The sequence below is a fragment of the Scyliorhinus torazame genome, chromosome 13, assembly GCF_047496885.1.
Source record: "Scyliorhinus torazame isolate Kashiwa2021f chromosome 13, sScyTor2.1, whole genome shotgun sequence".
NCBI lineage: Eukaryota > Metazoa > Chordata > Chondrichthyes > Carcharhiniformes > Scyliorhinidae > Scyliorhinus > Scyliorhinus torazame.
The window spans coordinates 172,001,081-172,028,188 of record NC_092719.1 but is presented as its reverse complement, the minus strand read 5'-3'; the positions used below and the strand labels follow the sequence as shown (position 1 = coordinate 172,028,188).

General features: G+C 47.8%; 1 protein-coding gene across 1 annotated transcript in view; it reads right to left on the bottom strand.

Moving 5' to 3' along the window:
• arhgef3 (Rho guanine nucleotide exchange factor (GEF) 3) overlaps window positions 1-26,331 on the bottom strand; it is a 520,666-nt gene extending 494,335 nt beyond the window's left edge. Inside the window, exon 1 of the mRNA XM_072472446.1 lies at window positions 26,224-26,331. Within this exon, the coding sequence (XP_072328547.1) occupies window positions 26,224-26,258 (35 nt within the window). The 5' untranslated portion in view covers window positions 26,259-26,331. The remainder of the gene's footprint in view (window positions 1-26,223) is intronic.
• Between the last annotated feature and the right edge of the window lie 777 nt (window positions 26,332-27,108).

The following is a 27,108-nucleotide window of genomic DNA, read 5'->3' as shown; positions in this document are numbered from 1 at the left end:
CAGTGCCCAGCACAGGACCTTCATCAGGTCGGAGGTCCAGCTGCTACTGCGGGAAGGCATCATTGAGGCCAGCAACAGCCCCTGGAGAGCCCAAGTGGTAGTTGTAAAGACTGGTGGAGAAACACAGCATGGTCATGGACTACAGTCAGACCATCAATCGGTACACGCAGCTCAATGTGTACCCCCTCCCACGCATATCTGATATGGTCAATCAGATTGCACAGTACCGGGTCTTCTCTACAGTGGACCTGAAATCTGCCTACCACCAGCTCCCCATCCGCAAGGCAGACAGCCAATACATTGCGTTCGAAGCAGACGGCCGCCTTTACCACTTCCTTAGGGCTCCCGTCGGCGTCACTAATGCGGTCTCGGTCTTCCAACGGGAGATGGACCGAATGGTTGACCGGTATGGACTGCGGGCCACCATCTCATACCTGGATAACGTCACCATCTGCGGCCACGACCAGCAGGACCATGACGCTAACCTTTCCAAATTTCTCGACACCAACAAACTCCTGAACCTAACGTTTAACAAGGAGAAGTGCGTTTTCAGCACCAACCGCTTAGCCATCCTTGGCTATGTGGTGCAAAATGGAGTTCTAGGGCCCGACCCCGATCGCATGCGCCCCCTCATTGAATTCCCCCTCCCCCACTGCCCCAAGGCCCTCAAACGATGCCTGGGGTTCTTCTCATACTATGCCCAGTTATCCCTAGGCGGATAAGGCCCGCCTACTCATTCCCTCCACAGTTTTCCCCCTGACGGCCGAGGTTCACCAGGCCTTCAACCATATCAAGGCCGACATCGCCAAGGTCGTGATGCACGCGGTCGACGAGACCCTCCCCTTTCAAGTTGAGAGCGATTTATCAGGCGTCGCTCTAGCCGCCACCCTCAACCAGGCAGGCAGACCTGTGGCATTCTTTTCCCACACCCTCCACGCCACTGAAATTCAGCACTCCTCCGTCGAAAAGGAGGCCCAATCCATCGTTGAAGCTGTGCGGCTTTGGAGACATTATATGGCCGGCAGGAGATTCACTCTCCTCATTGACCAATGGTCGGTTGCCTTCATGTTCAATAATACACAGTGGGGCAAGATCAAAAATGATAAAATCTTGAGGTGGAGGATCGAGCTCTCTACCTACAGTTACGAGATTTTGTATCGCCCCAGTAAGCTCAACGAGCCCCCCGATGCCCTATCCCGAGGTACATGTGCCAGCGCACAAGTGGACCGACTCCGGGCCCTACACGTTGGTCTCTGTCACCCAGGGGTCACCTGGTTCTTTCACTTCATATAGGCCCGCAACCTACCCTACTCCATTGCGGAAGTCAGGGCGGTCACCAAAGGGAGAACGGGACGGTCTGGAAGGCCACCTGTTGGCCCTACGGTTTAAAAATCTCCCGGTCTCCCGCTGGCAGGACGTGCTCCCCGATGCCCTCCACTCCATTCGATCGCTACTTTGCACGGCAGCTAATGCAACCCCCCATGAATGTCTCCTTGCCTTCCCTAGGAAGTCCACCTCCGGGGTCTCGCTCCTAACGTGGCCGGCAGCTCCAGGACCCATTCAAATTTGTGAACTTTTCCAGAACTGTACACTTTAAAAATGCTCACTTACATGTAAAAAGTTCCCCCCCCCGACCCCCCCCCCCACCCCACCCTCACCCACCCCCCCCCCCCCCCGCCCACCCCACCCCCCCAAGGAGACCAAAACTGAACACAATACTCCAGATGCGGCCTCACCAACACCCTATACAATTGCAGCGTAACCTCCCTAGTCTTGAACTCCATCCCTCTAGCAACGAAAGACAAAACTCGATTAGCCTTCTTAATCACCTGTTGCACCTGCACACCAACTTTTTGCGACTCGTGCACCAGCACACCCAGGTCCCTCTGCAGCATGTTTTAACATCTTACCGTTTAAATAATAATCCATTCTGCTGTTATTCCTCCCAAAATGGATAGCCTCACACTTGGCAACATTGAATTCCATCTGCCAGACCCTAGCCCATTCACCTAACCTATCCAAATCCTTCTGCAGACTTCCGGTATCCTCTGCACTTTTTGCTTTACCACTCATCTTAGTGTCGTCTGCAAACTTTGACACATTGCACTTGGTCCCCAACTCCAAATCGTCTATGTAAATTGTGAACAACTGCGGGCCCAACACTGATCCTTGAGGGACCACACTAGTTACAGGTTGCCAACCAGAGAAACACCCATTTATCCCCACTCTCTGCTTTCTGTTAGTTAACCAATCCTCTACCCATGCTACCACTTTACCCTCAATGCCATGCATCTTTAGTTTATGCAGCAACCTATTGTGTGGCACCTTGTCAAAAGCTTTCTGGAAATCCAGATATACCACATCCATTGGCTCCCCGTTATCTACTGCACTGGTAACGTCCTCAAAAAATTCTACCAAATTAGTCAGACACGACCTACCTTATGTGAACCCATGCTGCGTCTGCCCAATGGGACAATTTCCCTCCAGGTGCCCCGCTATTTCCTCCTTAATGATAGATTCCAGCATTTTCCCTACAACCGAAGTTAAGCTTACCGGACTATAATTACCCGCTTTCTACCGACCTCCTTTTTGTGTGAAGTGCTCACTTAACCATGATTGGCAATACCCGATTAGCGATAGCGTTCGGCCGCACGGCAGTCAGAGGGGGTTGGTGGGCAGGTGAGCAGGGTACACATGATCCAGGGGTTGGCATGGCGGTGCCACGTGTGGCTGCTCCCTCAGTGCCTCCCCCCCCTTCCCATGACAGCCCATCCCTGTGGAGAGTGCCCTCCCCCACAGCTGAGGATCTCCACCCCTGCCGAGCACTGGAAGAGCACGTCAGTGCCCCAGGCTCTTTGCCTGTGCGCGAAGATGGCTACTCACTTCCTCAGCTCCCCACAGAAGCCCTTCCGCCAGGTTTACGTTTTTAAAAAGAAGTACTAATCACCGCCAGCATGACCACTTGCTGGGGAGGTCACTGAATCAAGGAAGGCCGTTGGATATGGGGTTGCTCCCGTTAATTGTATGGAAATAGGACTTAAGTGGTTAGAATTGGTTACTCTTCACGCGAGATCCCGATTTTGCCTACGGGAGCGGGCCGGTTGAATCACAAACTGTTTGGCACCTGGTGCGGTTCTCGTTTTCAGCTTCTCCCGCTATTTACTAGCATTGTTTCACTTGAGCGAGAGCGCAACAAGGCCTGAGAATCACACCCACACCTCATCTGCATTCCACATGTTAACAGTGAAGTTAGTTTGTTTCTTTGCTAATATCGTAGACTGAGATAACCATCATTTACTTTGGCTACCTGTTATTGAGCTGCAAACCACATGAGGTTCAAACTGTAACTAGTTTTTCGAGCAAACATCCAGATAAATTGAAACTAGAGAACTCCAGTAGCCCGTTGATGACTGTACTTAAACTCACCTCTGGATTAATTATCCCTCATTTACAATTCCTTCTTTGATCTGATGAAGTAAATGGGTTGTGCGACAACCTTGCAGTGTTCACTGAATGCTTTTAAACTAATTTAGTTTTAACTCCCAAAACAAAACCATCTCTCTGGATTGTCTTCTTGCAAACACTGCAGGTATCACATCGCCAACTCCTTAGCTAAGTAAGCCCACTGCTGTTTCATAGTTCAATCTCTTCCTTTCTGACTTTGTTAAACATGGGTCAACTTTTGAACTGCCAGTTTTTGAGTATGTTGGTAATATAAAGCCCAGCTTTTTAATTATCTTACCGTTTCAACTTTAATCTTCCCAAAACTAACAAGTTCCTCTATAACAAGAACCATGAACTAGAGAGAAAATGTTGCAAAATCTCAGTAAGTCTGTCAGCATCTGTAGGGAGAGAAATGAGCTAATGTTTTGAGTCCAGATGACCCTTTGTCAAATCTGTAACACAGAGAAAGTGGGAAATATGTATACTGTGGAGTGAGAATGAAAGATGAGTATCATGAACTAGATATTTGCAACAAAACATACCAGGAGGACGCAAGTTTACTGATGTGTAGTTAGCCCCTCCAATTGGACTCAGCCACCTTGGAATAAAGTACAATATTAGACAGATGTGTGCATTGTGGGTGTATATTAGGTGACACTTCAGTGTTACTGTGATGGTTTCACACAGGGGGAGGCAGGGCAGAGGCTTAGAGAAGGTACAATTTGGCTACTGTACATTACAACTTCAATAAAGTCTCACATGAAAGACTGTCATGTGAACTTCCATCAGTATCATAGCAAATATTTTGTGATGGATAAAGAATTAGCTGAAGGAGAGGAAACAGCACATGGTAGTTTGGAGAATGGGACTAAGTGCAATGACCCAGTAATAATATTGTAGAGATATTATCGTCCTTCGTCCAAATAAATAATTTTCAAACCAACCTGTACATATAACTTACACAATCAGAAAGATTGAAGCAAAAATTTAAGGCAAGGTCACAGGGTCTTTGGACATGGGGCGGGTGTCTGTGATCCTGAGGCTAAGTGTTGCCTCCAGCCAGAGGGGCCGGCCCGCCGATCGGTGGGCCCGATCGCGGGCCAGGCCAGATCGGAGGCCCCCCCCTGGGGTCATACCCCCCCTCCACTCCCCACAGGCCGCCCCCCTGACCCTTCCACGGCGAGTTCATGCCGGCTGAGAGCAGGTGTGGACGGCGACGGCGGGATTTGGCTTTTTCACGACGGCCGCTCGGGGCCGAGAATCGGCGGGCCAGCCGCGTAGAGCGGCACCCGACCGGCACCGCGCCAATAGCGCTGATTGTCCGGTCTGCAGAGAATCGCGTGTCGGCTTCGGGGCGACGTGGCGCGATTCGCGCCGGTTGCGGGGATTCTCCGGCCCAGTCCTGGGCTGATAGAATCCCGCCCATGAGCTCCTACCATCAACCTTATTATTCTTTCCTAACTGAATTATTCAACAGTTGTCTTATTTTAAACTTTACATCCAGGATTACATTTTTTAAAAAGCAACTGCTTTACAAAATGTTGTTGCTTAAGGTTCTTTTTTAAAATTTGATCTTGGATGAGAGCTCTGGCTGGGACAGCATTGCTTGTCCATCCATAATTGTCCTCAAGAAGGTGATGGTGAGCTACTTTCTTAAACTGCGGCAGTCCATGTGGTGTAGGTACATCCACAGTGCTGTTAGGAATGCAGGTCCAGGCAGACACGGTGGCACAGTGGTTAGCATTGCTGCCTCACGGCGCCGAGGTCCCAGGTTCGATCCTGGCTCTGGGTCACTGTCCGTGTGGAATTTGCACATTCTCCCCGTGTTTGCGTGGGTTTCGCCCCCACATCCCAAAGATGTGCAGGGTAGGTCAATTGGACACACTAAATTGCCCCTTAACAGGAAAAAATGAATTGGGTACTAATTTATAAAATAAATGGAATGCAGGTCCAAACTACAGAAACCAGTAAACCCAACTTGGGATATTTAAATTGGGATATGAAAGTTGGGAGGCTGATCCAAAATTAAATATCAGTACTTTTATGGTGGGAGTTCCAGGTGAGGCGGTCTAGAGAATTGATTTCACTGAGTCTTCCGTCATTGAAAATCATTATCATCTGTCTGGATTTGAATATGGGGTATGAGACATAAATGACAGCATTTTAATTCATCACACCAACCTAAAGTCTAGATTATTTAAAAGAAAGAACATGTTGTCCTACATATTGGGTGGGATTCTCCGTCCCGTGCACCCGCTTTCTGGTGCAGCGAGCCCCCGCCGGCAGCGGGATTCTCCGTCCCGTGCACCCGCTTTCTGGTGCAGCGAGCCCCCGCCGGCAGCGGGATTCTCCGTCCCGTGCACCCGCTTTCTGGTGCAGCGAGCCCCCGCCGGCAGCGGGATTCTCCGTCCCGCCGCACCCGCATTCTGGTGCAGCGTGCTGCCGCCGGCAGCGGGATTCTCCGTCCCACCGCCCCCGCTTTCTGGTGCAGCGAGCCCCCGCCGGCAGCGGGATTCTCTGTCCCGCCGCACCCGCTTTCTGGAGCAGCGCGCCCCCGCCGGCAGCGGGATTCTCCGTCCCGTGCACCCGCTTTCTGGAGCAGCGAGCCGCCGCCGGCAGCGGGATTCTCCGTCCCACCGCACCCGCTTTCTGGTGCAGCGAGCCCCCGCCGGCAGCGGGATTCTCCGTCCCGTGCACCCGCTTTCTGGTGCAGCGAGTCCCCGCCGGCAGCGGGATTCTCCGTCCCACCGCACCCGCTTTCTGGCGCAGCGAGCCCCCGCCGGCAGCGGGATTCTCCGTCCCACCGCACCCGCTTTCTGGTGCAGCGTGCCCCCACCGGCAGCGGGATTCTCCGTCCCGTGCACCCGCTTTCTGGTGCAGCGAGCCCCCGCCGGCAGCGGGATTCTCCGTCCCGTGCACCCGCTTTCTGGTGCAGCGAGTCCCCGCCGGCAGCGGGATTCTCCGTCCCACCGCACCCGCTTTCTGGCACAGCGAGCCCCCGCCGGCAGCGGGATTCTCCGTCCCACCGCACCCGCTTTCTGGTGCAGCGTGCCCCCACCGGCAGCGGGATTCTCCGTCCCACCGCACCCGCTTTCTGGTGCAGCGAGCCCCCGCCGGCAGCGGGATTCTACGTCCCACCGCACCCGCTTTCTGGTGCAGCGAGCCCCCGCCGGCAGCGGGATTCTCCGTCCCACCGCACCCGCTTTCTGGAGCAGCGAGCCCCCGCCGGCAGCGGGATTCTCCGTCCCACCGCACCAGCTTTCTGGAGCAGCGAGCCCCCGCCGGCAGCGGGATTCTCCGTCCCACCGCACCCGCTTTCTGGTGCAGCGAGTCCCAGCCGGCAGCGGGATTCTCCGTCCCACCGCACCCGCTTTCTGGTGCAGCGAGTCCCCGCCGGCAGCGGGATTCTCCGCCCCACCGCACCCGCTTTCTGGAGCAGCGTGCCCCCGTAGGCAGCGGGATTCTCCGTCCCACCGCACCCGCTTTCTGGAGCAGCGTGCCCCCGTAGGCAGCGGGATTCTCCGTCCCACCGCACCCGCTTTCTGGAGCAGCGAGCCCCCGCCGGCAGCGGGATTCTCCGTCCCACCGCACCCGCTTTCTGGAGCAGCGTGCCCCCGTAGGCAGCGGGATTCTCCGTCCCACCGCACCCGCTTTCTGGAGCAGCGAGCCCCCGCCGGCAGCGGGATTCTCCGTCCCACCGCACCCGCTTTCTGGCGCAGCGAGCCCCCATAGGCAGCGGGATTCTCCGTCCCACCGCACCCGCTTTCTGGTGCAGCGAGCCCCCGCCAGCAGCGGGATTCTCCGTCCCACCGCACCCGCTTTCTGGTGCAGTGTGCCCCCGCCGGCAGCGGGATTCTCCGTCCCGTGCACCCGCTTTCTGGTGCAGCGAGCCCCCGCCGGCAGCGGGATTCTCCGTCCCACCGCACCCGCTTTCTGGAGCAGCGAGCCCCCGCCGGCAGCGGGATTCTCCGTCCCACCGCACCCGCTTTCTGGAGCAGCGTGCCCCCACCGGCAGGGGGATTCTCCGTCCCACCGCACCCGCTTTCTGGAGCAGCGTGCCCCCGCCGGCAGGGGGATTCTCCGTCCAACCGCACCCGCTTTCCGGTGCAGCGAGCCCCCGCCGGCAGCGGGATTCTCCGACCCACCGCACCCGCTTTCTGGAGCAGCATGCCCCCGCCGGCAGCATGATTCTCCGTCCCGTGCACCCGCTTTCTGGAGCAGCGAGCCCCCGCCGGCAGCGGGATTCTCCGTCCCGTGCACCCGCTTTCTGGAGCAGCGAGCCCCCGCCGGCAGCGGGATTCTCCGTCCCGCGCACCCGCTTTCTGGAGCAGCGAGCCCCCACCGGCAGCGGGATTCTCCGTCCCACCGCACCCGCTTTCTGGTGCAGTGAGACCCCGCCGGCAGCGGGATTTTCCGTCCCACCGCACCCACTTTCTGGTGCAGCGAGCCCCCGCCGGCAGCGGGATTCTCCATCCCACCGCACCCGCTTTCTGGAGCAGCGAGCCCCCGCCGGCAGCGGGATTCTCCGTCCCGTGCACCCGCTTTCTGGAGCAGCGAGCCCCCGCCGGCAGCGGGATTTTCCGTCCCACCGCACCCGCTTTCTGGTGCAGCGAGCCCCCGCCGGCAGCAGGATTCTCCGTCCCACCGCACCCGCTTTCTGGTGCAGCGTGCCCCCACCGGCAGCGGGATTCTCCGTCCCACCGCACCCGCTTTCTGGAGCAGCGAGCCGCCGCCGGCAGCGGGATTCTCCGTCCCACCGCACCCGCTTTCTGGTGCAGCGTGCCCCCACCGGCAGCGGGATTCTCCGTCCCACCGCACCCGCTTTCTGGAGCAGCGAGCCCCCGCCGGCAGCGGGATTCTCCGTCCCACCGCACCCGCTTTCTGGTGCAGCGAGCCCCCGCCGGCAGCGGGATTCTCCGTCCCACCGCACCCGCTTTCTGGTGGAGTGAGCCCCCGCCGGCAGCAGGATTCTCTGTCCCGCCGCACCCGCTTTCTGGTGCAGCGCGCCCCCGCCGGCAGCGGGATTCTCCGTCCCACCGCACCCGCTTTCTGGTGCAGTGTGCCCCTGCCGGCAGCGGGATTCTCCGTCCCACCGCACCCGCTTTCTGGTGCAGCGCACCCCCGCCGGCAGCAGGATTCTCCGTCCCGCCGCACCCATATTCTCGTGCAGCGCGCTCCCGCTGGCAGCGGGATTCTCCGTCCCGCCGCACCAGCCGGCAGCGGGATTCTCCGTCCCGGCAGCCGGCCAATGGGGTTTCCCCATTGTGAGCACCCCCACGCCGTTGGGAAATCCACAGGCGAATGCGCTGCCAGTGAAACAGAGGAGCCAGGAGTGAGTTCTCCCAGTGACCCAGAGAAGACAGAGCCAGGAGTGAGACACAGCTAAGAGTGAGTTTGGGAATTTGAATCTAGGTGGGAATTGAATTAAATCAGTAAGGCAGCTCCTTTTAAATTTCAGGAGTTTAAATTAATTTAAATTAAGCTAGTACTGTGCAGTGTGGGTTAACAAGGGCTGCCCCACCCACTCACATAACTGGTTGGCAGTTAAGTGTCAGTCACTTAAATCTACCTTGATCTAAAAGCAGGTGGGGGAGGGGAGTCAATTCAGGACATTTTAAAAAGAGCAACTTGTAAACTCACTCCCAGTGGGTTCTCCCAGTGAGCCAGAGAAGGCAGAGCCAGGTGTGAGACACAGCTAAGAGTGAGTTTGGGAATTTGAATCTAGGTGGGAATTCAAAGCTGGGTGGGGAGGAAGTGCTTTTTATCCCTGGTATGTGACTGGTAAGTAGTGTTTCTGTTTTTCTGTTTCTTTTCATTGGTATATTTATTTTTTCTTTGTTGTTCTTTTTGTTGAAATTGTAGTTGTTGAAGTTAACCGAAGGTTTAAGACATGGCAGGTGATCTCAGACCCGTGTCATGCTCCTCGTGTACGATGTGGGAGCTCAGGGACACATCCACTGTCCCTGGCTCCTTCACGTGCAAGACGTGTGTCCAGTTGCAGCTCCTGTTAGACCGCTTGACGGCTCTGGAGCTGCGGATGGACTCACTTTGGAGCATCCGCGATGCTGAGGACGTCGTGGATAGCACGTTTAGCGAGTTGGTCACACCGCAGGTGAAAGGTACTGAGGGAGATAGAAAATGGGTGACCAAAAGACAGAGCAAGAGTAGGAAGGCAGTGCAGGTGTCCTCTGCGGTCATCTCCCTGCAAAACAGATATAACGCTTTGGATACTGTTGAGGGAGATGGCTCACCAGGGGAAGGCAGCAGCAGCCAGGTTCATGGCACCGTGGCTGGCTCTGCTGCGCACCTGGGCAGGAAGAAGAATGGTAGGGCTATAGTGATAGGGGACTCAATTGTAAGGGGAATAGACAGGCGGTTCTGCGGACGCAATCGAGACTCCAGGATGGCATGTTGCCTCCCTGGTGCAAGGGTCAAGGATGTCTCGGAGCGGCTGCAGGACATTCTGGGGGGGGGGGGGGTGAACAGCCAGCTGTCGTGGTGCACATAGGCACCAACGATATAGGTAGAAAACGGGACGAGGTCATACAAGCTGAATTTAGGGAGCTAGGAGTTAAACTAAAAAGTAGGACCTCAAAGGTAGTAATCTCAGGATTGCTACCAGTGCCACGAGCTAGTCAGAGTAGGAATGTCAGGATAGAGAGGATGAATGCGTGGCTCGAGAGATGGTGCAAGAGGGAGGGATTCAAATTCCTGGGACATTGGAACTGGTTCTGGGGGAGGTGGGACCAGTACAAACCGGACGGTCTGCACCTGGGCAGGACTGGAACCGATGTCCTAGGGGGGGTGTTTGCTAGAGCTGTTGGGGAGAGTTTAAACTAATGTGGCAGGGGGGTGGGAACCGATGCAGAAAGTTGGAAGGTAGTAAAACAGGGACAGAAATAAAAGGCAGTAAGGGGGACTATGGCTTCTCTAGCCATAGTCAAAAATAAAAAAGGGCGAGAGTACAAGGTACAGTGACTGAGGGGAGCTCAGTGAATAGGACCAGGAATATTAAAAGGAATGAAACGGGAAGTGAAAACATTAACGGTAAGCGACGCGGCAGGTTGTTACATGAAGATATGGGTTCAACGACAAGGAAAATTAGGAGAAAGGTTAAGAGGAAATATAACTTAGGAGAGGTTACTGATCGAGGTGTTAAGATTCAGAACATAGGTAAAAAAGCCAACATAAGTGTACTTTACCTGAATGCTCGTAGTATTTGGAATAAGGTAAATGAGTTGATGGCGCAAATCATCATGAATGACTATGATTTAGTGGCCATTACTGAAACATGGTTAAAGGATGGTCACGACTGGGAGTTAAATATCCGAGGGTATCAAACTTTTGGAAGGACAGAGTGGATGGTAAGGGAGGTGGTGTAGCTCTGTTATTTAAGGATGACATCGGTGCTATGGAGGATAAGGTTGAATCCATTTGGGTGGAAATCAGGAATAGTAAGGCAAAAAAGTCACTGATAGGAGTAATCTATAGGCCACCAAATAGTAACATTATGGTGGGGCAGGCAATAAACAAAGAAATAACTGATGCATGTAGAAATGGTACAGCAGTTATCATGGGGGATTTTAATCTACATGTCGATTGGTTTAACCAGGTCGGTCAAGGCAGCCTTGAGGAGCAGTTTATAGAATGTATCCGCGATAGTTTCCTAGAACAGTATGTAATGGAACCTACAAGGGAACAAGCGGTCCTAGATCTGGTCCTGTGTAATGAGACAGGATTGATTCAGGATCTCATAGCTAGGGATCCTCTCGGAAGGAGCGATCACAATATGATGGAATTTAAAATACAGATGGAGGGTGAGAAGGTAAAATCAAGCACTTGTGTTTTGTGCTTAAACAAAGGAGATTACAATGGGATGAGAGAAGAACTAGCTAAGGTAGACTGGGAGCAAAGACTTTATGGTGAAACAGTTGAGGAACAGTGGAGAACCTCCCAAGTGATTTTTCACAATGCTCAGCAAAGGTTTATACCAACAAAAAGGAAGGACGGTAAAAAGAGGGAAAATCGACCGTGGATATCAAAGGAAATAAGGGAGAGTGTCAAATTGAAGGAAAAAACATACAAAGTAGCAAAGATCAGTGGGAGACTAGAGGACTGGGACATCTTTAGGGGGCAACAGAAAGCTACTAAAAAAGCTATAAAGAAGAGTAAGATAGATTATGAGAGTAAACTTGCTCAGAATATAAAAACAGATAGTAAAAGTTTCTACAAATACATAAAACAAAAAAGAGTGGCTAAGGCAAATATTGGTCCTTTAGAGGATCAGAGGAGAGATTTAATAATGGGAGATGAGGAAATGGCTGAGGAACTGAACAGGTTTTTTGGGTCGGTCTTCACAGTGGAAGACACAAATAACATGCCAGTGACTGATGGAAATGAGGCTATGACAGGTGAGGACCTTGAGAGGATTGTTATCACCAAGGAGGTAGTGATGGGCAAGCTAATGGGGCTCAAGGTAGACAAGTCTCCTGGACCTGATGGAATGCATCCCAGAGTGCTAAAAGAGATGGCTAGGGAAATTGCAAATGCACTAGTGATAATTTACCAAAATTCACTAGACTCTGGGGTGGTCCCAGCGGATTGGAAATTAGCAAACGTGACACCACTGTTTAAAAAAGGAGGTAGGCAGAAAGCGGGTAATTATAGGCCAGTGAGCTTATCTTCGGTAGTAGGGAAGATGCTGGAATCTATCATCAAGGAAGAAATAGCGAGGCATCTGGATGGAAATTGTCCCATTGGGCAGACGCAGCATGGGTTCATAAAGGGCAGGTCATGCCTAACTAATTTAGTGGAATTTTATGAGGACATTAACAGTGCGGTAGATAACGGGGAGCCAATGGATGTGGTATATCTGGATTTCCAGAAAGCCTTTGACAAGGTGCCACACAAAAGGTTGCTGCATAAGATAAAGATGCATGGCATTAAGGGGAAAGTAGTAGCACGGATAGAGGATTGGTTAATTAATAGAAAGCAAAGAGTGGGGATTAATGGGTGTTTCTCTGGTTGGCAATCAGTAGCTAGTGGTGTCCCTCAGGGATCAGTGTTGGGCCCACAACTGTTCACAATTTACATAGATGATTTGGAGTTGGGGACCAAGGGCAATGTGTCCAAGTTTGCAGACGACACTAAGATAAGTGGTAAAGCAAAAAGTGCAGAGGATACTGGAAGTCTGCAGAGGGATTTGGATAGGCTAAGTGAATGGGCTAGGGTCTGGCAGATGGAATACAATGTTGACAAATGTGAGGTTATCCATTTTGGTAGGAATAACAGCAAAAGGGATTATTGTTTAAATGATAAAATATTAAAACATGCTGCTGTGCAGAGAGACCTGGGTGTGCTAGTGCATGAGTCGCAAAAAGTTGGTTTACAGGTGCAACAGGTGATTAAGAAGGCAAATGGAATTTTGTCCTTCATTGCTAGAGCGATGGTGTTTAAGACTAGGGAGATTCTGCTGCAATTGTATAAGGTGTTAGTGAGGCCACACCTGGAGTATTGTGTTCAGTTTTGGTCTCCTTACTTGAGAAAGGACGTACTGGCACTGGAGGGTGTGCAGAGGAGATTCACTAGGTTAATCCCAGAGCTGAAGGGGTTGGATTACGAGGAGAGGTTGAGTAGACTGGGACTGTACTCGTTGGAATTTAGAAGGATGAGGGGGGATCTTATAGAAACATATAAGATTATGAAGGGAAGAGACAGGATAGATGCGGGCAGGTTGTTTCCACTAGCGGGTGAAAGCAGAACTAGGGGGCATAGCCTCAAAATAAGGGCAAGTAGATTTAGGACTGAGTTTAGGAGAAACTTCTTCACCCAAAGGGTTGTGAATCTATGGAATTCCTTGCCCTGTGAAGCAGTGGAGGCTACCTTCATTAAATGTTTTTAAGATAAAGATAGATAGCTTTTTGAAGAATAAAGAGATTAAGGGTTATGGTGTTCGGGCTAGAAAGTGGAGCTGAGTCCACAAAAGATCAGCCATGATCTCATTGAATGGTGGAGCAGGCTCGAGGGGCCAGATGGCCTACTCCTGCTCCTAGTTCTTATGTTCTTATGAGCCCGCCGATGGGGAATCCACTTTCAAAACTCAAAACTCTCAAAGCCATAGAGCAGGGCTTTCCATGTAACCCGCCGCCTGTCTTGCCGTGGCGGAGGCAGCCCGCCACTAGTCCGTGGCAGGATCTTCGGGTCGGTGGCAGGATCTTCTGGTCCTAATGCAGCAGTTGCTTACGTGCACAGCAAAATCCAACAAAGAGGAGTGAGAGGAATAAACCATCTAATCTGTTTTTCTGATATTGATTGAGGAATGAAGATTAGCTAGGATGCCATGTTCTTCATTTAAAAAAATGAGATGGGTGATTTGAGAGAGTGGATGGGATTTGAGTCTAACAATGCAGTGTTCCCTCAGTTGTTCACCGAATTATCAGCTAAGATTTGGGCAAGTCTCTGAAGAGGAGCTACAATCCCAAGACTTGCTCCCTTGGGGCAAGATTTATTTTTAAATTAATTTACGGGATGTGGGCGTCGCTGGTTAGGCCAGCATTGATTGCCCATCTCGAGTTGCCCTTCAGAAGGTGGTGTGAGCTGCTTTCATGAACCGCTGCAGTCCTCAAAATTTAGGCACACCCACAGTGCTGTTAGGGAGGGAATTCCAGGCTTTTGACCCATGCACAGTGAAGGAATGGCGATATTTTCCAAGTCAGGGTGGTGAGCGACTTGAACGGGAACCTCCAAGTGGTGGGGTTCCCAGGTATCTGCTGCTCTTGTCCTTCTCGATGGTAGTGGTCCTAGGTTTGGAAGGTGCTGTCTAAGGAATCTTGGTGAGTTACTGTAGTGCATCTTGTAGATGCTACACATGGCTGCCACTGTTAGTCGGTGGTGGAGGTTTTGAATGTTTGTGGAAGGGGAGCAATCAAGTGGGCTGCATTGTCCTAGATGGTGTCAAGCTTCTGGAGTGTTGTTGGAGCTGCACTCATCCAGGCAAGTGGAGAGTATTCTATTACACTCCTCACTTGTGCCTTACAGATGGTGAACAGGCTTTGACAGGTCAGGAGATGAGTTATTCGCCGTAGGATTCCAAGTCTATGATCTGCTCTGGTAGCCACAATATTAATATGGCTAGTCCAATTCAGTTTCTGACCAATGGTAGCGCCCAGGTTGTTGATTGTGGGGGATTCAGCGACGGTAATGCCATTGAATGTCATGGGGTGGTGGTTAGATCCTCTCTTGTCAGAGATGGTCATTGTCTGGCACTTGTGTGGCGCAAATGTAATTTGCTACTTGTCAGCCCAAGCCTGGATATTGTCCAGATCTTCTTGCATTTAAACATGGACGGCTTCATTATGTGGTGAGTCACGAACATTGTCCAGTCATCCACAAGCCTCCCCACTTCTGACCTTATGATGGAAGGGAGGTCATTGATGAAGCAGCTGAAGATGGTTGGGTCTACTACCCTGGGGAACTCCTGCAGTGATGTCCAGGAACTGAGATGATTGACCTCTAATCACCACAACCATCTTCCTCTGTGCCAGGTTTGACTGTAATAAGACTGTTGTAAGACCGTTATAAGAGTCAAGACACTGACATTTTAGAGTCAGCCTCTTTCTGATCCTCAACAATAACACTTTCCGGGCTAAATCACATTGCTAATTGGCTAGCAAAATGCTGATAAGCAATTGTTACATTTCTGAGAATGCGTTCACCATTAACAAATACCATTTATGAAAATTCTGACCACATGAGGAATTACATTCGCTGGCAAAGACTTTAATTGGAATAAAGTAGGTCAAAATAAATTGTTGTGCTCAAGCATTTAAAGAACTCTGAAAATGTTACCTGTCACATAGAAAAAAAAAAATCCAACCCTTTCTTTAACCCTACACTTTCTGGTTGCTCTCGCTTATTTTCAGCAAGTTGCACAATAACTTTAAATATCATCCTCAATTTCATTACTGTCTGTACTTACAAACAGGTACGAATATGACTACCTTTGTTGGTGCTGGTTGCAATTTAGGGAAATAATATTTAGAAAAGGCCAATGCTTTGAGCACAGGAATTTATCCAGTTATTTCCACATAGGTGAGTTCAGAATTTTGTCTGGTACACAACCTATGGAAGGAGCAGTCGTATGATATGAATGTATTGTTCTTTTCTTCTGTAAGGAAATGGAACGTTTGCATACACCTCCTCCCCTCTTTCTCCCCATCCCCACCACCACCCCAAACAAACATACATATACACATAATACTTAGTTTCAAAAAATTAACAATTCCTGAACAAGCTATACAATTAATGATTTTGTTTCTGTAACATTTTAGTGTTTGAGTCAGTGTGGGGGATTTCTTTGTTTAAGCTGTACTCAGGAAGTTTCACAGCAACTAATGGGAACGCTGCCATGGAATTGCTACTTTACGCTATGCAATAATCAAATCTGTTTGAGTGGCTGAGAAATTATCTTTACAAAAAATTGCCTAAGGAAGTCACTAGAAAGGTAGCAGCCAATAACTAATTTAGATAAATTTAAGAGTGCATTTCAGCCTCTTTAATAATTGTGCGGCCTTGAAAGTTTACAAATAGGCGTCATGTGGATCGGTAAATTCCATGCACAGAACTGAACTAGAATTTGGTCTTTAAAGTTATGATAGTTAGGAAGATCAGTTATTTTGATTAGGCAAGACGCCTTCCCAATGATATAAAATGACCGTCTTTTGTATATTTCAAAATGAAGATGGGTGGCCTGCCAAAACTTGGGATAACAATGCTGGACTCACTGGGGTAAGGGATGCCAACTATAGGTGAGTTTCATTAGTTTGTCAAGCAGGTTACTCTATGGATCATCTCATGTTGGTGGAGAACTCCAACTCCATTAAATCAACCTATTTTGGAGATGACTGAGGGATAAAGTGAACCTGGATAATTTCAATAATGTTAGCTATTTAATGTGATCACAGCAGGATGAGGAATTTCTATGGATGGTTTGCTAAGTTTATCCAGTAACCTTCCTGCTTTGTGAGAGTCCGGCTACTCATTGAAGTAAACTCAAAAGGGAGAGGAATGGGGCTTTTTATCGTTAAAATAATTAGGAACTAGAAAAATTAATATTAGGAAGAACCCTCTCCCCTCTGTGGTGAGCAGTTTTAAAACCCAAGACCCACACATTTAAATATTATTGGAAATTGGACATTTAAATAGTTAAAGCTAGAAAGAATGTGCAATCACAAATTTTTTTGTTGCTTACTTTTCCCCTGTACAGTGTGGGCTGAATTTTACTTGGGGGGGGGGGATTTGTTCACATCCCCCCATCCCAGTTAGAAAAGTTGGTTGTTATTTTTATTAAGAAGGGCCACCCAGAGTGGTATTACGCGGCTGGCAGCCTTAACAAACAGAGTGGGACGTCCGCCCTTCAGCGGAAGGAAATACAACCCTCGAGAGTTGCTGGACAATTTGAATGGCTGGCAGCTCTTGCAGTTCCAGCAGTGTCAGAAGTGGGCAGTGGCTTTTGCTGAGACTGTCAGCAGTCCCATAAAGAAGATAGCATAGATCCCAGAAAAAGGCAATTTTTTGGTGAGAAGGGATTGGGCACCCTGAGCGGGGGGGGGGGGGGCACCAAGTGGGTGGGAGAGCGGGGTTTGGAGTTCAGGCAGGGAAGCACAAAGAGGGTTACAATTTTAAGGGGGGCTGCCACCTGAACACATGTCGGGCACCCCCCACATGTCGGGCACCCCCCCCCCCCAACCCAAAGGATGTACCCACTTCCTTCCCACCTCCCATTAATTGGCCACCTAAGGGCTTTGTTAGGCCTAAATTTGTACTGGCTTGCAAACCCATCATATTTTGCATGCCGCCTATCAAAAGCATGCCTGGTTGGGGGGAGTGGGGAATGAAATTCAGCCCATAGTATTAAAAGCTCAGTATTATTGAGCAAAACAACTCATTAAAGGAAACCACATTGAATAACCTAAACTGTTGCTATAGCAACAGGTAATAACAGCAGCCTCTTAAGATCTCAAATGAATAAGCAATGAGAGATGACGATGGAGAATCCTCGTCTGAATTTATGCCTGCGTGGAGGAAGAGGGGGTTTATTGATCCGATCAAAAGATTGCAACTCAACCACCTTGATGATAACATACTTAAGCTACTTGCATTTTCTACCAGACTCCTTCATTATGCAGCATGCATAGCCTAGAAAATAATGACAGCAGCCTGTTTGAGTGTTTGTGATCAGAACGGACTCATTGGTAACCAGAAATTACTGATCTCAAATAACCTTTAAAAGATTTTTAAGTGAATCCTGTTCCAAGTTCAAAAAAGGTTAATTCTTAATTTTCTTTTATAAATCTGGCGAAGCAGAAATGTTTGCTTCCTCATTTCAGTTTACTGCAAGAACACTGCTTCATTCATTGAAGAACCAATATAACATGATTAATCATTGAGTTGCCCATTTTAAAGTCACGAGTGTTTTCCCACAGGCTGTTTCAGTAATCCCTGATTGTTCCTACCAGTAGCTGCACCTTTTTATTATGTCAGTGCAGTAAATACAATCAGGCTGAAGACAGATGTGGTGTCATTCCATTGAGAGTTTGCAAATGCTGCAAATGCAGTTTGCCTAATTAAATAAACTAGTCATCAAATAGAAAGTCACTCCCACCAATTTCCTCGGCTCAATCATTTTTTCTTAAGGTCTCCTCCCTCTTTATGGGTTCAGTCCCAAATTGTGGCAGTACCCTCCCATACTTCGCTCAAACAGCAGTTTACTACATGTGAGCCTTAGGGTATCAGCGCTCCCAGATTGTCCTCGGTCTCGAGGAATGCAAAGTTAACCTCCCCAGGCAGTGTTACGGCAATTCAGAAGAAAGTAGTGAAATAGAGCTTGCAGCTCACAATTGTGTCTCTAGCCATTGCAATGGTGATAACTGATGTATCCTGGGAGTTATTTTGACAACATTAATTTTGTCATTTAATGACATCCGTCCTCCACCCTATCACAGGCACCTTTGCTTCTCCACTTTCCTACCCCACCTCTTTCTCTCGATCTATACTGGCTTATATATAAAGTGTTAAGTTTCTAACTTCTTCCAGTTCAGATGAAAGATCATTGGCCTGTAATGTTAACTCTGTTCCTCTCTCTCCACACATTCTGCCCGACTTGCTGAGCATTTGTAGCATTTTCTGTTTGATTTCACAAATTAGGATCTTGGAAGTGCTTCGCTTTCTGTGGGGGCAGCATTACAACTCCCACCCAATCTGCTCCACGGGCACGCAGGCTTGACAGAAGTGGAAGGCCAAACGTGGCAATCTGTGGGATGTCGCTCAGGAGCTTGTACCTGACCTGGTGATGTTAATATAGACCACGGAGGTAGAGCACAGCAAGACTTCAGCGCTGGACGTGCTTTTACCCAAAACAAAAACGGACCAGATAATTTAGCAGAACTGTATTCAAAATTCAGTGGAAATTCACTTGAAACGATTAACTTTTTTAAAATCTAGGTTCTCCCCAAACGTCTCAGTCTTGCTACCTTTGTCCAACTTCAACAACTGCCCCTTCAATCATGCCTGGGATCAATCTTCCTAGTTCATTTATTACTGCTGATTTGCTTTATTATTAATATTTCAGGGGCCTACTTCTTCATGCATTGTACTATATTTGGGTTTTAATGGACCAAAGGGGAAGGTGTGTGTCAGTGTGTAGGGGCCCCAAATATCTATGATGCCCAAGGCCTGAAGAATTCCTAATATAGCTCTGAACTTTTACTTGCCTCAGTTTTGACTCAAATCAGCGTAAAACATTTGAAAACAGTAGGTCAATGTCATGTGATGAAATCTCCATGAATACATTTAACCAGAGATAGCAAACTTGATGAGCCTGTATATCGATTGAATTTGGAGGAGGGGAGGGGACAATTAATGGTACAGTGAAACTCAACCTTAACCGTGCATGCACACAGGCACTTTGGGCAGGGATCAGTAAATAGTATCAGGTGCATGAATCAAAGCTTATTTTTCTACTTTTCCTCACCCTAACCATTTTAGTGAATAAATGCATTTTAGGAAATGCTAGATTTAATCCATTCAGGGTCAGCAGTCCCAGGCTAACGTGGTTATTAATTCAAAACAATGACTTTCCTGTACGAGGGTTAATGCCTCTATCACTTCTCACTTTTATGTTTATAGAAAGTTGGGTCTTAATCTCAAACCACGGATTGAAATTGCCTCAATATGTCATTAACTGCAGCAGTTTCTCTCTTCCGTCCTCCTTGAACTTGTGTGCACAGATGACTCATTTCCCCCCCCCCCACCCAAGAATAAAAGCAGAATAAAACCAAAAGCAGCATTTCCATTGTAAGCAAACAGCTTGAAACACAGCAGGGAAGCTTATTTGAGACATTTGCTGCACAGGGCAACGTTTGCTCAAATCCTCAGGAGAAAATTCTCTTTGTCAATCTAAGTATTACTCTTTCAGTGCTTACTTTAAAAGACATGGAAAAAGTTATATAACTCTAAAGATTTAAAGAGATTGAAATTGTCTAAGCTGAAATGCTATTTTTAAATATTCAGATAATTTAAAATTCCACTTGTTAGTGTCTCTCATACAAGGCTACAGACCAAGTTCTGGAAAATGGGATTAGAGTAGGTAGGTGCTTGATGGCCGGCACAGACACGATGGGCCAAAGAGCCTCTTTCCACGCTGTAACAATCCTATGACTCTAGTTGTAAGCAAGATCCTGTATTAACCAGAGTGACGCAATAGTGTATCAATCATTATGTTGTCACAGACACATTTTAGTGTTTCTTTCTATTTACCGGTGATCAAGAGGTTTGTACGTGGGTCGCTACATTTTCTTATCCTTGGAGTGACTAACTCAATTTTAATAACCCAGCAGCAAGTTTTTGTGTATTAAAAAATGACAAAAGGTAATTTTCTTTTGCACACACTTGACCCCAGAGGTTAGCAAAAATGTGATATCGCATTCCCTTCACTCATACAAACTGTCACAAAAACACAAATAGATACAGATGAAGATAAAACATTCATTATAAAAATAGAATTTAACACAGTCTCGATATTGTTGCAGGCCTGATGTTTCTCCATTGAGTTGGTGCATTGGTTGGAATGAAGGTCCCAAAGAATTCGAGATTTCTCAGTAGCTGCAAAGGTTCTTGTTGATCTGCTCTGGCGTGGATTTTTCAGTTGAAACAGGTAAGAGGAGAAAGTAATTCTGTCACTTCCAATATGTGATGGCAATGGTTAGCACTGCTGCCTCACATCAGCAAGGACCAATGTTTGATTCCGGCCTTGGGTTGCATATTCTCCAAGTGTCTGCATGGGTTTCCTCCAGGTGCTCCAGTTTTCTCCCACAGCCCAAAAATGTGCAGGTTAGGTGGATTGGTCAAACTAAAATGTCCTCTAGTGTCCAGGGATGTGCAGGTTAGGTTACAGGGTTACGGTGATAGGGTGGGGTGGGTGGTGGAGTGGACCCGGGAAGAGTGCTCATTCGGACAGTCGGTGTAGACTCAGACTCTATGGGCCGAATGGCCTCCTTCTGCACTGTACGGATTCTATTAGATATGACAGGCAGTTACTTGGCTGCTTAGCCTACTGTGGTGATCTGATGGCTATTTTGCAGCACTCTCTGATGAAATTCTCCTGAAAGTCTGGATGTTGGCTTGAATTTCTGAGGTATTTTTTAGCAGAGAGCAAAGATTGCCACCACCAGGTGACCTGACATGAAGTGTCAAGTCATGGTTAAAATAAAGCACTTTGATAATTCCATCAGCAGGCCGGATTCTTCTCCCATCTGTGGTTTTAGTTGGCCAAAGTCTTTTGTGTTTTAAAAGGCACATCTACAGCTTTACAATTAAGGTGTCGAGGGGCATTGCTGATACCCTGACCTAACCAATAGGGAGTCACAATCAAAGACATCCTTGTCCTCTTGAGAGAGAAGGCAAATTCAATCCACAAAAACATCTGGTAGTCCACAGAAGCCATCTTGATATTGTCTTTTTAAAATGAAGCTCTATAAAAATATAGTATTTAACGAATCACGATAGTACTGACATGACAGTATTGACTTAAATCTTCACACACGCAATTCCAGGAAAACTTGTGACTAAATGTTTTCAAGCAGTTTCTCACACAAATGTTCAACTATCTCCACAGCCTCAGAGAAGATTGTAGTTTTGGGAACGAGTGAGCATACTTTAAAAGTATGTTGATTAGAAATGTAAAATTGCAGTTTTTAGCATAACTGTGTAATCATACATGGTTCATTCAAAAAAACATTTTGCTACGTTTTATCCTTCCCCTTATACCTTCATTTCAAGGTTCTCGGATATTAAGGACAGTCTGTCTGGAATTGCTATATCAGGCTCTGTTATAGAAATTATGTACCTGCAAAATCAGAAGTCACAAATTCTAGACAGTTATAATGGATCTGTAAATCATTTCCTTCCCACACACACAGCATTCAGACCCAGAGCATAACACAATAATTAGCATTGTAAACTCCATTGCAAACAATTGGTATAGACACACAACTCACAGAAGAGAGAAGACCAGACATAGGACAGGGGATTAAATCGTAGTCAATCTGAAATCAAATAACTGACCCCCAGACAAAGAAACATCAGAGACCCCCCCCCCCACCCGCCCCTCCCCATCCCAATCAAGCCCATAGGGACCAAGTGCAAACAAATGGGCTCAATCTTCAAGAACATGCTGGCTCCACCTGTGTCAGTTGGATTGGTTAATAGTACAACACTTCAGTCTAGAGCGAGCGAGCACATTATGAGTTCATGCTCCGGTCACTTTTGGAAATGGAGATAAAACATTAAACGCAGGTCCTGTAAACCTTTTCATGTCAGCGTAAAAGGATCTTGTGGCATTATTTGAAGATCAGCACACGATAGGTTTCATAAATTATGTAGCTACACGTAAACTTGTAAAAGTCATTTCAAATCTAGGAGGGGTGAGCTCTTTATGAAGGTTTCCATCTGAAATTGCAGAGTTACGGGAACATAATGCAAAGGAGTTTACTGTTATACTCTAGCCTGGTGACAAATACGAGCAAACTATACAAAAATGAGTTTCTACTGGAGATGGTTTTGAAAATCATGATAAATCTCAAGAAGCTCATTAAAAAAAAATCAGGTTTTATCAATGTGCTCTACTTTCCTTTGTTACCCTCTTTTTGGAGGGGGTGGAGTGCATGAAGGTAGAGTGGGAAATAGGGCATTATAACTTTAGAATATTGTACAGGGAAAAATCAAGTGAGATGCATCAAACAGTCCAAATGATTGCTTCTTATTCCACACTTCCATCCTCTAAATAATGGTCCCTTATGTTATTGAGGGGAAATATTTTACAATGGTAGTTTGTATTTTAATTTTCAATATGTTGATGGACAAGTAATGCAGGAGGTCTGAACTAATAATCCAATGAGTTCCAATCCCAGCATGGCAGTTTGAAAATTTGAACTTGGGTTCAAAAAACTGACATTAGAAGCAACCAGGCTAAATTCAGAGGGGCACTAACCCAGCATCTGTTCCGACCCAAAGCTAAACCTTTGAAAGCCATATTCAGTAAATTGTCACATCCCCGCCCACACTCTTTATTCTGCAGCCTCCCAAAATAATGCTTGTTCTGCACTACCATCTTTCTCCACCGTTGGGTCTTCTTGCTGCCCCTCCATATCTTAACAAACTTGTGCAATGCCTTCCCTTTTCCCCATGCATTCCATCTTTCCCCTCCCCCAACCTGGTGTCACTTTTTCTTCTAGCTCAGCATCCAGGTTTCTTCCTTGTTAAATACTAAAAAGACAATGTATTTAACACAAGAAGTATCTACATAAGTGCAAATTGCTCTTGTAGAAAAAAAGGGCATTTATCAGATTAAGCACCAGAAAGATTTTAAACCCAATCTATGCAGGCCAGGATGTTAAATTCCTGACAATTTTCAGTGTGTAAAATACTTGGCAGTTTCATCATAACTAAGAGAGTTATTCCAATAGTTAAAAATGTGCCTGGAAGAATCTTTGAAAAAACAAATTCCAGCAATACAACAGCCCATGCAAGGGTTTCCCTGCCAGTCCTAGGAAATGAGTGTTTACGCCCAGCTATTGTTCAATAGCAAAGTCTTGGTCAAAAGTTGATTTGTTGCACTATTGAATTTTGCCAAGCCCAATTTATCAGCTTTGCCTCCAGCCCAGCATATTAAGTGGTGCTGCAATACAGGTATTTAGAATCCCTATATAAAACCCAATATTCATACCAATTCATTTTTGATCCATTCAAAATTTTGAAAAAAGCTGGATAAAATTTTGTTTAATATTACTGTTGCATTTCTCTCTATGTAACCTGTAATAATACTGTTTCTGTCTGTCCGCATTTCCTTATTGTTAGTGGTTTGATTTACAGGGTGGAGCCTGGCGCACACACCTCACTTACCAAACCCCCAGTCCCCACTGCTCCCCGGCTCCCTTACTAGATGAAGGGATAGAGGGGAGCAAGGGAGGAAGAATGATAGTGTAAGACAGAGGCTAGGCAGCCTTGGAGGATAGAATGGTAGGTCAGCATAACTAGGTTAGCATAACTTGAGGGTTATAGTGATTAAAACAATGGTGTTGATGTTGGCAGTTACTAGCTTGTTCCCTACCGCAGGGGCAAGATCATGGCAACAGATCTATGATTATTGCTACTAAAATGGCTCATGTAGCACCTTTAACATAAAATGTCCCAAGGTGCTTACAGCAGCATTATCAAACACCATTTGACACTGAGCCATATAGGAGACATTCAGGCGGATGACCAAACGTTTGGTCAGAGGGAGGTTTTGACTAGTGTGTCACAGGAGAAAAGCAAGGCTGAGAGGCTTAGGGAGGGAATTCCAGAGCTTCGGGCCCATGGCAGCTGAAGACGCAACCACCAAAGGCAGAGCAGTTAAAATCAGGGATGTTCAAGAGGCCAGAATTGGAGGAGTGCAGAGATTTCAAAGGTGTGTGGAGCGGGGGGAGATTATAGAGATAGGGAAGGGCCAGGAGTTGGAGGGATTTGAAAATGAGGATGAGAATTGTAAAACTGATAATGGGGCAACACGGTGGCACTGCTGCCTCAGCGCCAGGGACCAGGGACCCGGGTTCAATTCCGGCCTTGGGTCTCTGTCTGTGTGGCGTTTGTACATTCTCCCCGTGTGTGCGTGGGTTTCCTCCAGGTGCTCCGGTTTCCTCCCACAGTCCAAAGATATGCAGGTTAGGTGGATTGACCATGTGGATTGATCAATTGCCCCTTAGTGTCCAGGGATGAGCAGATTAAGTTGTGGGCAGCACAGTACCATAGTGGTTAGCACTGTGGCATCACAGTGCAGTGTCCCAGGTTTGATTCCTCGCTGGGTCACTGTGTGCGGAGTCTGCATGTTCTCCCCGTGTCTGCGTGGATTTCCTCTGGGTGCTCCGGTTTTCTCCCACAGTCCAAAGACATGCAGGTTAGGTGGATTGGCCATGCTAAATTGCCCTTAGTGTCCAAAAAGGTTAGGAGGGATTATTGGACTACGGAGAAAGGGTGGAAGTGAGGGCTTAAAGTGGGTCGGTGCAGAGTCGGTGGGCCGAATGGCCTCCTTCTGCACTGTATGTTCTATGTTAAGGCGATAGGATGGAAGGGGTTGAGTGCTCATTCAAAAGGTCGGTGCAGGCTTGATGAGCCAAATGGCCTCCTGCTCTGTAGGAATTCTATGAGTGGGAACAACACCAGAAGGATATTAACACGGGGGCAATGTATGTCAGCAAGGACAAGCGTAAAGGATGAAAATTACTTGATGTGGAATTCAATTCAGCAGGGATTTGGAATAAAGATTATTATAACCTTAGTTTCCAGGGGATTGAATAGCGGGGTTGGTAGGAGTGAAACAAAAATATAATTAGCAATATTACCCAAAGCAAGTATGGTCAAGACAAATCAACTTTAATAATGATAAAATAGAATGCTTTCCTATGAGAAACTTTGGATATATTGGTCCACATGACGACTGGTGGTCATCCCTGGCATATTTACTTCCGCTGCTCCACACTACACCCTCCATACACATGATAGTTTACTTCTCTCGATTAGTGTCACTATTCTACCCCTTCTCTTGACTTTCCTTTATGAGTTTCTGTGTTAAGTGAGGGGTGAAAACAAACACTTGTGAGCCGTCACAGCAAACTACTGATGATTAACGCGGCCCCACAGCACTAGGAGTCCCGTATTCCGGAATGACGGGCGGAGTGCATGGACCGAGATTGAAAATGAACATTGAAACAGTTTGCTGAAGTTCCACTTTGAGATAAGTACATCCTGAATTACTTCCGAGTCTGGCTTTCCCAGTCAAAACGTAGCTAGTGCCGGATAGATAGCAAAACAAGAGCATTCCCCCGGCCCAGATGCAATCAGCCAATAACTGGAAATACATTGGGAACGAATTCAATCACGGTTTTGAAACGTGGCTGGCAATGAAGCCCAGCTAATTCCAGACTGAAGGCAGTCCCCAGTCTCAGGCAAGTCATATGATTCAAACTGGAGTGCAGCTGAGCACTGGTTCGAAGGGCAATGATAGAAAGACATAGGAGCAGCCCGCCCAACATCAGCAAGAATGCAACAAACTGTGTTGAAGCAACATGTCAAACTCAATCCGAACGGGTTTAGCAACGATTTGCCTTCAAGCTGTCAGGAAGCAGGCATATTCAATTGTCTTTCAATAAATGTCATTGAGACTGAAAGAAGTTTAAAAAAAAATACCTGGTAACGTCATGTTTGGAGTTTACAGCTTGCATGTGATGTGTTACAGACAGGGATTCCTCAAGAGACTTGGTAAAAAGACAGCAGATTTCAGTAATCCCGGGGGGGGGGGGGGGGTTTGCAGAGCGCTCGGCGATTTCTCCACCTTGACCGCTCCTTCCTAGGTGGCCCTGCAAGAAACTACCGACAAGAAATCAAACTTTGGTGTCCTTCTTCAGCTCAAAGCGACCGCCGTGCTTTGAGCAGCTTTCAGCCTGAAAGATAGCCCCGCGTGTCGGTATTGGATGAACGCCTTGTCCATTTGCCTGAGCGCAGCCTGCAGCTCCGCCCATTGGCCGTGGCAGTGACAGCCCCCCTCCCCTGCCCAGAGCAACCCGGAGCCAAACTTCATTCAGCTCGGCAAACCGTGAAAACCGCTCCACTGAACGACCCACAAGGTTGCAACGCAGTGAATGAGAGCCGTGTACAATCGGCACTTCCATAACATGGTGAGAGAGTTCGGGGTTGGTGTAGGGGGAGTATTTTGGGTTCTTTTTTAAACATCGATTCAGGTTACAGTACTAGATCAGGACACAATCACGAGCAGCACAAACTGTCCCAGACATTTCTACATGATTTATAGCTGCAACCGTCTTTCAAAAAACAACTAAAATAGGGGGGAAACGTGATCATATTGCTTCTGGCCCAGTCTTTCTGTTGTAAAACAGACCTGGCTCTGCAGTTAGTTTGTGGCCAGTTTCATTGCAGCAACATTGTTACATTCTGAATGTTCTCTTTTCCGTTACATTCTGTGAATAAAGATGGAACCAGCGGCAAAATCACATCCCTGTGGTTATAAACCTGCCCCAATGTTTTCTTCAGATTTGCATGAACACTGATTTAATT